Source organism: Tupaia chinensis, unplaced genomic scaffold (genome assembly GCF_000334495.1).
Source record: "Tupaia chinensis unplaced genomic scaffold, TupChi_1.0 Scaffold000213_1, whole genome shotgun sequence".
Taxonomy (NCBI): domain Eukaryota; kingdom Metazoa; phylum Chordata; class Mammalia; order Scandentia; family Tupaiidae; genus Tupaia; species Tupaia belangeri.
The window spans coordinates 1,073,791-1,088,939 of NW_006159688.1; the positions used below are offsets into that span (position 1 = coordinate 1,073,791).

The following is a 15,149-nucleotide window of genomic DNA, read 5'->3' on the forward strand; positions in this document are numbered from 1 at the left end:
CTGTCGCCCCGGCCAGGCCCAGCCGCCACTTCCGGCCCCTCACCTGGGACGCTCTCACCTGGGACGCGCTACCTGCCTCGGGGCGCCTGGGCACCAGGATGAAGGACCGGCTGGAGCAGCTCAAGGCCGTGAGTCCGGTCGCCCCCGGGAACCCTGACGGCGGGGATTGCATGGGGCTGCCTGGAGGTGGAACTGCGTGAGAGAGGGGCTTCTTTTCACCCCCCAGATCATGGCCGAAGCGGGCTGGGCTCGAGGCCTGACCTCTCCAAGCCCCCGCCGCATCCTGAGCCGGTTCCTCACCCTCCCCTCCCTGGCGGGGTCATGTGCTGGGTGATTCATCGCTAGGCAGCGATTTCCCCGAACGCCTCTAACCTTCCCACTTCCTAAGCTGGACAGCGTCTGTCCAGAGCTGGGACCCGCAGGGGGTGCTTGAGCCCAGTGGGGCTTCCCGTGAGCTTAGGGGCCACCTCACCATCTGCCCGCTGCTGCCTGGCATTAAGCCCAGAACCAGCCTTCTCCTTCCGTCTTGTTTCCCTCTTGGGGAGCACCGGCCTGCTGCCTTTACCCCCGGGGACCAGCGCAGAGCACCCTGGTGACCTCTTCAGCCACATGCTGGGGTGGGTCCTCACCACCCCACCCCTTGGCCTGGAATCATTCCCCTCACATCCCTTGGGACTGGTGTGCTCCGGGCAAAGGGTCTGAAGGCAGACCACCCCCTGCTGTGCAAAGCCTGTAAAACCTTAGGCCACTTAACACTTTTCAGCTTGTTTCCTGGTCTGGCAAATGGTAGCGATCACACCTTAGGGAGCTGAGGATGGAATGAACCTAATGGCACTTGGATATTGAGAAGTGTTAAAGCATGGGCTTTTGAGCCAGATATTCATTGACTCATTCAGTAAGTGGTTATTGACAGTATTTGGAGCATGTCCAGTGCTAAGCCTTGGGGATTCCGTGACACAGGCTCTACTTTAATGGAATTTAGAATCTCGCCTTTAAAAACATCTCAGGGTGTACTATTAGGGAGCTTGTTAGAAGTGTGGCAGTTTAGGCCCCAGTCTGGACCTACAGACGCAGAATCTGTTACTCTGCTTCAGTTGATTCATGAGCACATTGCAGTTTTGAGATGCACCTGACTGGGTTAGGATTGGAGTGCTTCCTGGCTTCACTGCCGACTGGCTGTCCCTTAAACTCTAAGACTAGGTTTTGTCATCTGTAAAATGAGTAGTTGTGAGGACTAAAAGCAGCAGAGCATGTAGAAAAACCCTTTACGTGGTGTGTGGCACAGGACTCAAACACAAATAATAGATATTGTGCTAATGACTGTTCAGTGCTGTTTGGAAAATACAAGTGTTGAGGGCTATTGGAAGGGTGTCACAATTGTTTCTCTTTCCTCTCCCTTGCTTGGGGGAGACCTTCATGGCCCTTTCACCGGCTCTGGGCAGTAGGGAAGGTGGCAAGGCAGCTGGAACTATGAAAAAAGCAAAGGACCAGCTGCTAACTGTGGGCCTCTCGTCTCCACACTTACTCTTTGTCATCTGAGTCTACCGCATCCTGGTTGCCAAAGGGCCATTTATTGCCCCTGTTTTTAAAGATGGGAAAATTGGAGCTTGGTCTGTGTAGGAGGGATGCCCCAGGTCACAGAGCCGGTCAGGGCACCACCAGGAACCAGGAGTCTGTCACTGTTCCTTGAAGTATGCTGGCTGGGGAGGCAGGAAGGAAAGAAGAACTTGGTTTTGAAGATTGTTCTTTATCAGCACATCCAGCTTATAAAACGGTTAGAAAACAGTGCAAAACAGCGCAGCGGACAGGGGCCGTCCCTTCCTTGAGTTAGGAAATCTGTTTTGAGGGAAAGATACTACATAGTCTCTTTCAATAGCTCATCGTCAATGAAGGAGCAGAGTCTTAACTGAGCTTTGAGTTCCAAGAATAAATCCAATTTGCCAGAGAACCTGAGAAGTCTTTTTGCCACTCTGCGCCTCATGGTCATCCTCTGTAAAACGGAGCTGATACATTTCTTCCCTTTACCCCTTGGAAACGTGAATGTGAGCCTGTAGCTGGTGCTGTTATTACGCGCATGTTCTGAGGTCACGAGTGGCTGCTGTAGCTTTCTGGAGCAGGGAGATGCCTGGTGGTGTAGTGCGAAGAGAACTGGGTTGCAGGCTCAAGGTTTTAGTTATGGTCCTGCCTCGTAAGAGTGGTGGTCCTTTGCGCTGCTTTGCCTCTGTTTCTTGATCCCGTCTTTGTAAAACCGGGAGTTTGGTGAACCAATAGTTAGCTATCAGCATGGTTTTCATTGAGATTCTATCCTTCTTTCTTGGTAAGGTATCTTACTAGTTAAGAAGCCCCTGCTGCATTATCGTTTTCCATGAAGATGGTTGTTCAGGTTTGTGTGGATTTGGGTCTCTAATTCACCTCCCCAGCCATCGCCACCCTCCCTGCTTCCCCATCTTGGGATTGACCTCACTGCAAAGCTATGACATCTTCTAATTCCTCTTATCAAGGAAAAGCATTCGTTAACCAGCATGAAAGAAATTTCACATGACCAGCCTGTGCAATCTCCTTTTGCAGCGATCTTTCTAAACCCCCGGGGGAGAGGTGATAACTGCCTCCACATCGCTGTGGAGCTGTCACGTGCACAAGGTTAGCCTTGCTCCATGTAGATATAAGGAAAATATGTGGGGTCAGTAGCAGAAATCAGGAATTTGTAAGAAAGTATTTTCAGTAGTCAGAGTGGCCCAAGGATGAGGTAGGTTGACTGGAAAGGTAGTGAACCCTCTGGCATGGGAGGGAGGCAAGAAGCTTGTTGGGATGTTCATGATAGAGGAATTCGTGTATCTCTCTGAAGGAGAGGTAAACTAGGAGATTTAAGGCGTTTGGAATGTGTGGTTCTATAAAATACGTCATTGTTTCTGAGCCTATCCTAAACCCTCCTCACTGCTTTGCGAACCTGTCTTTAAGCATCATTGTGAGCCCATCCTAAGACTCTGGGGTCCCTGAGGACTGAGGCCTCAGAGTTGCACCTGTAAACTGGATGGACCATCATCCTTTCTCATAGGGCCTTCGTGAAGGTGAATGAGATCATCCCTGACAGTCACCCACTGCAGTAAATGTGAGTTCTCCGAACTTGGCCCACCAGAAGCATGGTCCACACAAAGGGCTTACCTTCCTGAGGCCATAGTTTCAAGACCTGGCTCACCTTTGTCTCTTGCATGGCTGCTCCAGGTTGGCTCCTGAGTCTTCAGTGACTTAGGACAGGCTTGCCAGGAATGTACAGGAATGTGCTGCCTACACCCAGCCTATCTCAGAAGGTGGTTCTCCCTGATTTCTCACAAGTGAACTTTGAATCCACTGAATCTGCACAATTCCTGGTTCAGGGACCTTTTGCCTAGCTTTCTTTTTATTCAGTAAACATTTATTGTGTCCCTACTGTGTACCAGACCCTGCAGTTGGTGCTGGGGTATAGTGGTGATTAGCACATATTCCTGGCCCTTAGGAAATTCAGTCAGGTAGAGACACATAGCAAATAGATCTCGTGATGCTTTTTTTTTTGGAGAGGTTTTTGCTACAGGGCGCATGTACTCACCAGAAGGACAGAGAGAGACAGAGAGACAGAAAGTGAGAAATCACCCCTCAGGGGGGATGGCCATACCACAATCCCTTCTCCTCCCTTCTCTTCTTGGGATCTAGGTCATGCACGCACACACATCTGGCGTGAGTTTAAGCCACCGTGGTTGACTACACATGAGTCCAGCGACATAGCCATTATGCCAACTGCTGGTCCCCCATTTTTCTGATAGAAGCAGCCACAGGAAGATCCTGTGGGCTGGCCTCTGGGAGATAGGTATGGGGGTGGTGGGATTCCCAGGTAAAGTAATGCTTGAGCTCAGATCCCTCTTCAAGTCTAATCTCATCTCTTCAGATGTCTGTAGTCTCTTAAGTGAGGATCCTAGATATTTTTCAGTAATTCCTGCATTGGTGAGTGCTTCATGTATAAACCATCATAAAACATACAACATGTGCGAGGCATACATGCATATATGGTATTGGCTAAACACCAGTCAGGTTTTCTGACCTGTATGTTCCAAGCATGAGGCAGAATTATATGAGAGTTCAGGTCTTTTAGAGTACATGGTGGGACCAGCAGATGGCATAATGGTTACATCACTGGACTACCACCTAGTGGATGATGGTTTGAGTCCTGGACCTGGTCACTTCAAATTCACACCGGGCGCATGTGTGTGCATGCCCAAGATCCCAGAGGAGAATGGAGGAGAAGGCCATCCCCCTGGGGGAGTGATTTCTTTCTTGCTGTCTCTTTGGTGAGCACGTGCACCCACAGCAAAAAAAAGAAAAAAAAATCTTTCAAGAGAGATAAGGAGTACATAGTTGCAGAAGGAAAACAAAGAAATGTATTTCATGAAAACAAAACAAACAAACATCAGAAACCCCACAGAGGTAGAGTGATGCTCGTGGAGAAGCCAGTGAGGTATGGCACAGGGGTCAAGGACTTTGCATCCCCTTGGAGACTGATCTACGAAGGTCCAGAAATGACGTGGGTGTACTGACGCCTCCAGAGCCAGCACCTGGGACACACCAATGAATTCAGCCACTAAGCTCTAAAGGTCCGGTGTTCACTCTTTAAGGCCAGGACCTTGCGTAATTCTGCCTAAGATCATGCCCAGCGGGATACTGTCGATCATAAAACCCTAATCCAGGTGCCAGAAGGTGGCATGGTGGTTATGGCACTGGATCCCACATGGCCTATCTGCAGTTCGAGTCCTGAAGTCTGCAGTGTGAAAATTATGCCAAGAATGTGTGTGCACATGCCCAGTCCTGAGAGGAGACTAGAGAAGAAGGAATGGCAGTGTGACCATCCTCCCTGGGAGGGTGATTTCTTACCTTCCCTCTCTTTGTCTGTCTCTGGTGACATGCGCTCTGTGGCAAACATTCAAGAAAAAGAAGTCTCTGATCAGCGTCGTGGGTGGGTAGCGCACACCAGCATATCTTGGCTGCTGCCCTCTGCATTTCGTATGATCTTTATTGTTTTTACTTTGTTCTAGCATGTGTTTTGCTGCATTCTAAAGTTATCCTTGGCCTCCTTTCCTACTGGAAGTTCCAGGATCTCTATGAGGTCAGAATTCCTCAGGATAATATTAAAATATTATTAGGTTGTTGGAAAAGTCATGATGTGTTTTTCTATGCAAAAATGCATCATGACTTTTCTGACCACCTTATATATTATCAGAAATATGGAGCTGAACCTCTCTTTAACACTTAATTCATTCAGTAAATATTGACTGAGCCCCTACTGTGTGCTGATGCTTTGGATCATAAAGAAATGTTAATGCATCAGCTTGCCCTTTCATTGAGAATCCATCCACGTCTTTACCGATAAGATATCTTACTAGTTAAGATTTCTTCCTCCCCTCCCCTCCGTACCTGGGAAGATTCATTCCCCGGGAGAGCTGCTTTGCTGTGAGCAGACAAGCCAGGCTGGGATGAGAGTGAGGAGGATTGAGCGGGGATTACAGAGCCATCAGGCAGAAGAGAAAATGCTTGGATGAGAGAAGGGGATTAATTTTATTTTTATTCCTGTGAGTGTGGGGGAGGTTGGGGAACTGACAGGAGAAGGGAGAGACGCTTGTTCATATTGTCCTCTCTCCCTACCTTTTGTCAGAATTCCTACCCATCCTTCCAAAACTCATTCTTTAGTGCCATACTCTCTCAGGACAGATGAGAATACTCTCCCTCCATTGCAGCACTCACATGGACTGTATGTTACTTTGAGCAAAATATTTGTCTTATATTAAATTAGTGGGTTTTTTTGTTACCATGGAGTGGGTTTGAAACACTTTCAATTTTTTTTTATGAGTTGCATTTCTTTTATCTTCTTTGTTCCATTGTATTTAAGATAGATGGTCCTAATACTTGTTATCATATCAACTACAGTAATAGTAACCCTTTATTGAGCAGTTACTTATTATTTGTTTATTAATTTTTTTCCCATAGGGCATGTGTGCTCACCAGAGGGAGACACAGAAAGAGCGAGAGAGACAGAGAGAGGAAAAGTGAGAATCACCCTTCAGGGAGTGGCCACACCACAATCCCTTCTCCTCCATTCTCTTCTTGGGATTTGGGGCATGCACACACTCATGTCTGTTGTGATTCTCAAGCTGCTGGATCTGGAGCTTAAACTGTGGTCTGCCATGTGGGAGTCCTAGCACCCTAGCCACCCTGCCACCTGCTGGCCCTGAGCAGCTACTTGTTATTGACAGGATTTGCATTAGGTGCCTTGCTTCCCTTTTCTCAAGCCAGGTATTGTGATATATTATTCCCGTTTTACAGATGAGGGATTTGAATCTTAGATTTGACTGTGCTCCTCATCAAGTAGTGAAGGGATCAAGAAGTGAACACGTCTGTCTTGCTTCTTCTTATCTGTATTTCATCATCTCCTCGACTACACCACACCTGTGAGGCAATGGCAGAAATGATGTCCCTGTGGGGCCCCAGTACCTAGTGCTCTGTGTGGTGCACGTGTAGTAAACCTTTTCTTTTGGATGATCAACAGATGGTCAAGCTTGACCCTTACCCACTCATTATTCATTGTTACAACTTTCCTTGCTCCATTCCTTACAGCTTGCTAAAATGTTACCTGCCTGAAGTGGAACATTTACTCAGGGAACTTATAAATATGCTAATGAAGCCAGAGGTCACTGATTCATCAAGTACAGAGAAGTTCTAAGGCTCCTAGGTCTGCCTAAATTCCCTGCCCAAGATGACAAGGAGGGTTGCCCTCCTTCAGCAAGACATGGAGGGAGAAGTGGGTACCGCAGTGAAAATCTAGCGACTCCATGTTTTCCCTTGGCAAAATTGTACTCATCCTATAACACTCAGTTCCAGTGTCTTCACTACGTGGAAGTTTCCCAGGCTGACAACTGACCAGGCCTTCCTTGGCATCCCCACCAACTTTATTTTAGCTGATTTATAAAAGCAATTTTGTGGTATTGCAATTTCAGAAGTGCCTGTCCTGTTAGAGTGTGTGTTCTGAGAAACATAGACCATGCATGCCTATTCTGTCTCTTCCTTAGCCCAGAGACGGGAAAGGTGTAAACCAAGCCATCCAGTGGGTAGTGGGGATATTCTGTAGTCCCCCAAAGGGCCTTGTCTGCAGCCACCTTTATTATTAGACTCCTCTGCAATCTCCTTCTCTCACCAGTGTCTCCACTGTTAGGGCAGCCTGCTTTCTAGCACTGGGGCATTTCCATGGCCGTGTTCCCCAGTCTGGGTGGAAACCGACTGAAGTTCAATCCCCACCTAAACAGATCAGTGGTGCATACACTGTCTGGGTATGCTCAGCCGTCTGGGTTAGGGCAGCTTGGCCTGGCATCAGGTTTTTGCTTTTTTTTTTTTCTTTTAAAATAAACTTTTATTTTAGACTATTTTTAGATTTACAAACAAGGTAAAAGACAGTACGGAGAGTTCTTATCTACCACTCACCTGGTTTCTCCCATTGTTAGCATCTTACATTAGAGCATTCACTTATTATCAAAACGAAGAGACTGATATCGGTACATTACCATTCCTGAAACTGCAGACTTTATTTGGATTTCACCAGTTTTCCCACTAATGTTCTTTTTTCTGGTCTAGGATCCCAGCCAGGATACTACTTTGCATTCAGTTGTCTTGTCTCTCTGGCTTCCTGTGCACTGTGACAGTTTCTCAGGCTTTTCCTGGTTTCTCATGACCTTGTGGGTATGGCATCTGCTGTACAGTGCTTTGGGAGTGCGTTTCCTGTGGCTCCTGCTGCCTGCTACAGCTGGGCTGGGGGTGGGGTAGCTGTTAAGAGGCATTACTACGGGATGGTTGAGAACAAAGACTCTGCAGCCAGCAGCCCAGGCCCTCCTAGCTCAGGCACTCCCTGCTAGATCTTGTGCAGGTTACTTGGCTTCTTTATAATTTGGTTGTCTCAGTTCTAAGATGGGGAGTGTCCCCAGAAGATTGGGGTAGAGAATAAATGTTGTGTCAATGTAAATCACGTCTTTTTTTTTTTTTTTTTTCTTTTTTGGAAAGGTTTTTTGCTATAGGGCGTGTGCGCTTGCCAGACAGTCAGAGAGAGACAGAGAGATAGGAAGCAGGAAATCAACCCCCAGGGGGGATGGCCACGCCGCAATCCCTTCTCCTCCATTCTCCTCTCGGGATCTTGGGCACGCATGCACACGCGCCCGGCGTGAGTTTTAAGTCACCGGGTCCGGGACTCGAACCGCGGTCGACTACGTGGTCGACATAGCCATTATGCTAACTGCTGGTCCCAATGTAAATCACGTCTTAGGAGAATCCTTGGCACACATTGAGTGTTCAGTGAATGCTGCTCGTTGAACTATTATTTAAGTACTCTAAAAGGACTGACCAGAGCAGGAGAGGTTATGGGTCAGAGGCCAAGGGTTGAGGAGAGGGCAGAGGATGGAGTAAGACACTGTTAGTTCCTTCCTTCCTCCTCTGTGTGTCCTTGAGAACTGACCTCTGTGGAGGTGCTGTGGGGGGCCAGGACAGGAAGGAGGTCAGAGAGTGAAGAAGCCTGGGATAGGAGAGGAAGGACCTAAATGGGTCCCTGAGCTCTTCAGGAGGAAGAAGAAGGTATTTGAATCTCCTTGAATGGCTCCTCGGTTGAGAGAGCAAGAAGCAGGTGTCATCTTCTCACCGTGATGGCCGTCTTGTAAGTTTCCTGTGTGTAAATCTACTGAATCTTCAAAATTTCCCCCAGGAGTGCCTTCTGCAAACATTCTCTATTAGGCTGTCCCTTTCCAGGCTCTACCTTGAATTCAGGTGGAGTTGGGTTCCTGTCTTCTCCCAGGTATGTTAGTCCTTGGGTTAAATGCTGCCCTCACTCATCATGTGGTGATTTCATCACCTGTCTGCTCTGCTTCCCATCATAGCAGGCGAGACCCTCGGGAGCAGAGGGTACTGGGTTTGTTCTGTGTCTCTCCAGCATCTTATACTGCTGGGCAAATGTTGAGTAGTCAATAATTACTTTCAGATGAATGAATAACAGATTTATTGATCTGCATGGACCCTTGTAATGAGAGGTTTGTGGGTGTGGTGGTTGGTTATGAGACCCTGAGATCCCTCTTTAACTTAATGCAGTAGTGAACATTGGATTGGACCAAGCAGGGTTTCAGTACAGACTTTGTTCCTCATTAACTGTGTGATTCTGGAAGAATGAACCTTTCTAACCACAGATTCCTCGTTTGTATAGATAGCATCTACCCAGATGCTATCTTTTTCTCTTTCCTTTTTTGAGACTTTTCACTGCTTCTACCCAAGACCTGGCTCAAGTCCTGGGAGGCAAAAGCAGATAGGATGACATAGCATGTGGAAATGGAACTTCAATGATTTTTATATATGACAAACAGAATATAAGTTCTTTCTCTCTCCTGTTTTTTTTTTTTTTTTTAAAGACAGGATCTTACTCTGTTGTGATTCTCCCACCTCAGCCTCTCAGCAGACAAGATAGCTGCACCACCACACCTGGCTCCTTTTTAGACAGGGTCTCACCGTGTTATCCAGGCCAGTGTTGAGGTCATGATCCCCATGACCTAGCCTCCTGGGGCGCTAGGATTACAGACTTACACCACCATGCCTGGCCTTTCGGTTGGACTGGGAGACAAAGCCAGGCCTCCCATGTGGCCCCAACCTGCAGAGCTCAGCATTTTAGCAGCCTGCATCACTGTGGTGGGCTGTAGGTTCTTCTGAAGAACACTTAGAAGATTAAGAAACATTGGTCATGTACACAAAGAAGATGTCAGATTCCATAGGATTTGAGTCCTAGGGGCCACGCTCACCAACAATGATAGAACTAGAAGTTAACAGCATGATAATAGTCCTTAGGCTAACTTACTCCGGACATTTAATAATATCTTTCTAAATAACTCTTGGGTTAAAAGGAAACCAAACAGGACCAGCTCTGTGGTGCAGTTGTCATGTGCTGCTCAGGAGAAGCTGGATCCCCCATGGTGACCACAGTGCAGATCTCTGGCCTCTTCTTCCTGAAACGTGCTAGTCATGCATGAGCGTTGAGGATCTAGTGGGCTGGAGCGTTGGAGGAAGGTGATCATGGCATGACCAGATCCTGTGGAGGGTGCTCCTGTCTGTGTGCCTCTCATTCTCGTGTGAGTGCACACACATACTCTATTATGAATAAAGAAAATTACAATGATATAAAAAGAAAATTAGAAATGAATGATGAGAACAGTAAACATCAAAATTTGTGAGCATGTAGCTGAAGCAGAATTCAGAGGGACCTCTGTTTCTTTGAATGCATGAAGTAGAAAAATGAAATATTTAAAATAAATGAAGTAAATTCCAGTGAAAGTTCCTCTTCCTGAGACATTTGCTGTCACCTTCTAAGAGTTGTCATTAGAGTCATATCTTCAGCAGAAACCCCTCTTAGAGAAAACAAGGCCTGGCATGGTCTTGGGCATTTAATATGTATCCATTGTTCCTTTAAACACTCTACACATTTCACATGTAATATTTTAACTGATTTAATTTTCACAACAATCTCTATTATATATTTTTTTTCCTAGAGGGTATTTGTGATCACTGGAGATAGAGAGAGGGAAAGTGAGAAACCACCCCTCAGGGGTGATGGCATGTTGCAGTCTATTCTCCTCCATTTCACCTTTCAGGACTGGGTGCATATGCACATGTGTCTAGCATGTTCCCCAAGCTGCTGGGTCCAGGATTTGAACCACAGAGTCAACTATGTGGGATCCATTCACCTTCATCATCATGCCACTGGCTGGCCCAATCTGCACAGCAATTCTCTGAGCAGATTATTCATGTCATATTACAAACAAGGACACCAAGGTACAGAGACGTTAAGTAACAAGATGAAGATCACGTGACTGCTAAGGGGCAGAGCTGAGTTTTCTGCTCAGTCAGATGTAACTCTGTCTCCGTGCATATTCTCACACCCACAGGGTTATACCCACTGGTGTTTCTTTCATTCACATGTGTAGATTAATCCAGTTCAGTTTTACAGATGTTGCAGCAGCATCTGAAATAGGAAGGGTATGCTGCTTAGTCAGGGCAGGAAGGGTGCCTTCAACTAAGGTGTAGAGGTGAGAGGGGCGGCCCTGGGTTCCCCCAGATCTGCCTTTGAGACCTAATGATGCTCTTAGCTGAATTGCTTTGGATGAATTATTTAACCTCCTCAAACAGTTGTCTCCTCTGTAAATAGAGAAAGCAACACTTCCCCCTCAGAGAGTGGATGTAAGAGTTAAATAATATATTTGAAACCATGGGAGAACCTGCAATTACACATGCACACACGCTATTATCTACTCTTATTCTTACAGCAGAAAGCAAGGTGGGGGTCTTTAGGGACTTTGGCTTTCTCTAGCTGTCCACAGACTCACCTCCTTGGCCTAATCTCAGTTTATTCCTCCGTATCTTCATGTTTCAAATAGGGCTCGATCTTGCCTCCAATTCTCCAGCTTGAACATCTTGAAAGTAAAAGCACAAGGCTCACTTAGGGTATCATCAGCTGCCTGTTTCCTCTTGATTCATCTGACAGGGGTTGGGGAATGCAGTTCAGGGGAAAGGGGAAGTGTTCTTTCTGGGAGGGTTTCACTGGAGGAGAAAACACAGAGTAACAGGGAGAACTGGGCACCGGGCAGGGTCATCTGACTGGATAAATGGGGAACAGAGAGCACGCAGTGACTGTACACGCTCACTTGGAATTTCCGCCCCTTTAAATGAAAGGAGAGGGACTGGGAAAAACAATGGGCAGCATGCGCCTGCAGGTGTGAATGAGTGTGTCTGGAAACCTTGTAAATGGTGGTGCTTGTCTTTAGGAATCCACAGACCGTCATCCTAGAGGGAGACAGGTGGGGCAGTTGGGCAGCAAGGACCAGAAAGACCAGATGGCATTGTCTCTTTGAATCCATTTGTCAGGAGAAAATCTGGGTTAGAAAGGAGAGTCTGTCTCTAGAGCAAAGAGCTGTTTGAATGTGAAGAGGAAAAGGTACAAGAATTTGTACCCACTCCTCGCGCCCGGAGAGTCCTGGCCCACCAGCCCACCATCCTTTAATTTCTCATGGTGGGAGGTTAAGAACCAGATGCCTGTCTCTTCTGTTATTTTTTCCACCCAGAAACTTGCCTGGGATCTCTTGAGCTTTCTGTTTTTTTTTTTTTCCCCCCTGGGACCCAGTCATCTCCATCCGGCCTAGCAGAGAGCTGGTAAATGGTGTGATCTTCCTTTCATCTGTCCTGCTGCTCTGGTTAGTAAAGATCCTCAAGGAAATGCTAACAATTTAAACTTACCACTCACCATGTTTTAGCTTTGGAACTCCCTTGTTTTTCTTTCTTCTTGGAGACATCCGATGATCTACTTTGGTGATTTTCCACCTTTCTTTTCCTTCCTTCCTTTCCTTTCTTTTTTTTTTTCCCTCTTTTTTTTTTTGACAACAGGACTATTTCTTAAAATAAAATCTTATATTCAAGCCTAGTGTTTAAAGCAGATACAAGTGATGCTATGCAGATTGAAGAAGGACGAGGCCCAGGAGACCCACCTGGGGTAGTCCCTGACTACCATGGGTGGTTTCTGAGGCACCTGGGAGGTATCCTGGGGTTCCACAGAGCAGCGCTGAAAAGCTAATCTCCTTACTTGGTGAGAAAACCAAGGCTTAACGGAGACAAGTGCTATCCCCAGGGCCCACAGCTCCTCTCTCCCAGCTGGAGATTTCTGCAGGGCTGGACTGTTGCTCCTCTGAGCCCTGGCTGCACTCGGTGGTGACAGGCTGCTTTCAGCAGAATGCAGTACCGTAAGAAGGGCTTAGGACAGACGACCTCAGCTTGAGCCCTAGTTCTGTAAATCAGTAGCTGGGAGACCTTGATTATCTTATAACCTGCCTGACCTGCAGGTTCTCAACTACAAGAGGTAGATGGGATTCGTTGACTCGGTGTACATAAAGCAGCTACGGTGCTGTGGCCATTCAGCAGGGGCTCTATAGGGGCTCTATAGTGGCAAATATTTTCATTAATTTTTTGAGCTAATGAAAAGGACTCATGGCTGACAGAAGAAGACAGAGAAAGCAATTGAGAGCAAGGCAATGAACACTGAGAGGAATTGCAGGTTAAGTCTCTTCAAGTAGAGTTCTGGGGCCCTGAACTCTTTTTCTTTCTCTCTAGAGATGAAGTCATAGCCTTGGCTGTCCTTGAATTTTGGGGCACAGTGAAGGGTGGGACCAAGGGGAGCTAAATCCCAGGTTGTAACTCAGTGTTGCTATTTCATTGACGATAGCTCTCACCTCTCAGTCCTTTCTAGTTTCTGGTTTGCCTATGATTGTTGTACATTTTGGGGGGCTACAGTGGTTTTTAAAGCATGTGTATAATATGTAATAATCAAATCTCTGGGACCCTCCCTTACCCCTCACCCTCCAGATTTTCCCATTCCTTGACCTGAGAGGCATTGGGAGGCTGGGGAGGGGAGGAAGTGGGTGCCTGGGTTCGTGGTTCTCCTGTACGTTTGTTACTGTGGTGATATTGCGGTACTGCAACGTTCCTATTGCCACATGCTTTGATTCTTTGATAAAGATGCTGAAGTTCTCTTCTCTGCTAAGCTCAGTCATGTGGACTGAAGATAAAGAGCACTGTGTGCGTGCTTTGCTCATGGGTCTTGTGATACCCTTGGTCTGTAAGATCCCACCATTGTCAAAGGGAAGAAGCCATTGCCCAGGGGTCGGACAGAGTCCACTGGAGGGAAGCCTGGTGGTGGTTCCAGTTTCATGGGACTCCAGATAACATGTGATAATGACCTCTTCCTTGCATTTTCTGACCTGGAATAAACTTAGTCTTTATTATTTTACATTTTTTGGAAGTGACATGTGACAGTGGAAAATATTATGTGTGAAACCCAGAAACCTGGGTTCTATTCCCGCTGTACCGGTGACTTATAATGTGGTCTTAGGACTTCAGTGCCCCCATCTCTAAGTGAGAGGATTTGATGGGGGGAAAAAGGCTTAAGATTGCATTCAGTTATTAAAGTTTCGTATCTTTCGTCTCTTTCTCCTTAAAATGTAGGTTAAACCTTAGATCTAGGTTAAAGCAATAGAGAAGTAGGCTAGGTCTTATACATGATTCCACTTTGTCGAATTCTTACTGTGTGCTAGACATTGCATAAGGAGTTTTAAAATACTATCTTACTTAATCCTCACAACAGCCCTGCCAGACAGTATTAATTTTTAGAGATGAAGGAGGCAGAGAAAGGGTTGAGTGGATTTTGCAGGGAACCTCTCTGTGGTTGTAAAACCCAGGAGTACCTTACACTTTAGCAGTGCTGATAGGTATGCACCCATGTTGAACATCATGAACATCACGTTGAACGTGACAGTCAGTTGATGCCTACTTACTTTTTAGACGCCCAGTCCTTGGAGCTAAGACTTGTGAGATACTGTTCTTGACCTTAAGTTGCTTAACATTGAGCATGGAGTTGAGATTACACCTCACAAAACCATTAGGTGAAAATGAAGTGGGGAAAGTTTTATGGGGAAGTGGGACTTGAACTAAGCCTTGCAGATTGAGTCTGGATAGCAGAGGAGGGTGAGAAACATTCCAGTTATCCATATATTGGTGGTGCTAGGGAATGAGGGGATAGTGCTAATAGAAGGCCAGGAGCAGGAATTGATGTGATGTGTGCAGAAGGCACCTGGTGGGGAGCACTGGGAAATAGGACGAACAGCATGACTGTGGCCAGCTGCCAAAGATCTTGACAGACAAGCTGAGGACTTTGACCTTAGCCAGCAGGTGATAGGGAACCATCCTCTGTTGGGAAACAGGGACATAATGGGGTTGGAGCAGAGAGAACAGAGTGGGTAGGAGGCTGTTGCAAGGCTATAGAAGCTACTTCTCAGGCAGGGTCCAGCAACACACTATGATTCCTGTGTTGCAGATAAGGAGATCGAGGCTCAGAGATGTTCAATGAACTCTTTAGGGCTCAGTGACTAGCATGTGACAGAGCCAGGTGCAGAACACCGGCCATTGCGATGCTGTGGAACTGACCGTAGTGACTTACCCTGTAGTATGAGAACTTCTTGTAGAAGACAGTTCGTCTCACAGGGGATTCTCTTTTTTTTTTTTTTTTTTTTTTT

At 46.7% G+C, this 15,149-nt stretch overlaps 1 protein-coding gene across 3 annotated transcripts in view; it reads left to right on the forward strand.

Annotated features, from left to right (window-relative positions):
- The first annotated feature begins 6 nt into the window (after positions 1 to 6).
- The window catches only part of STX3 (syntaxin 3), a 53,560-nt gene continuing 38,417 nt past the window's right edge, over positions 7 to 15,149 (forward strand). For 2 of the 3 annotated variants that reach the window (XM_027771431.1, XM_006147403.3), the window contains exon 1: positions 7 to 128. In XM_027771431.1, coding sequence (XP_027627232.1) covers positions 99 to 128 — 30 coding nt within the window. In that variant the 5' untranslated portion in view covers positions 7 to 98. Of the gene's footprint in view, positions 129 to 8,576; positions 8,714 to 15,149 lie in introns of those variants that run through there. The other variant, XM_027771432.1, reaches the window with a different exon arrangement.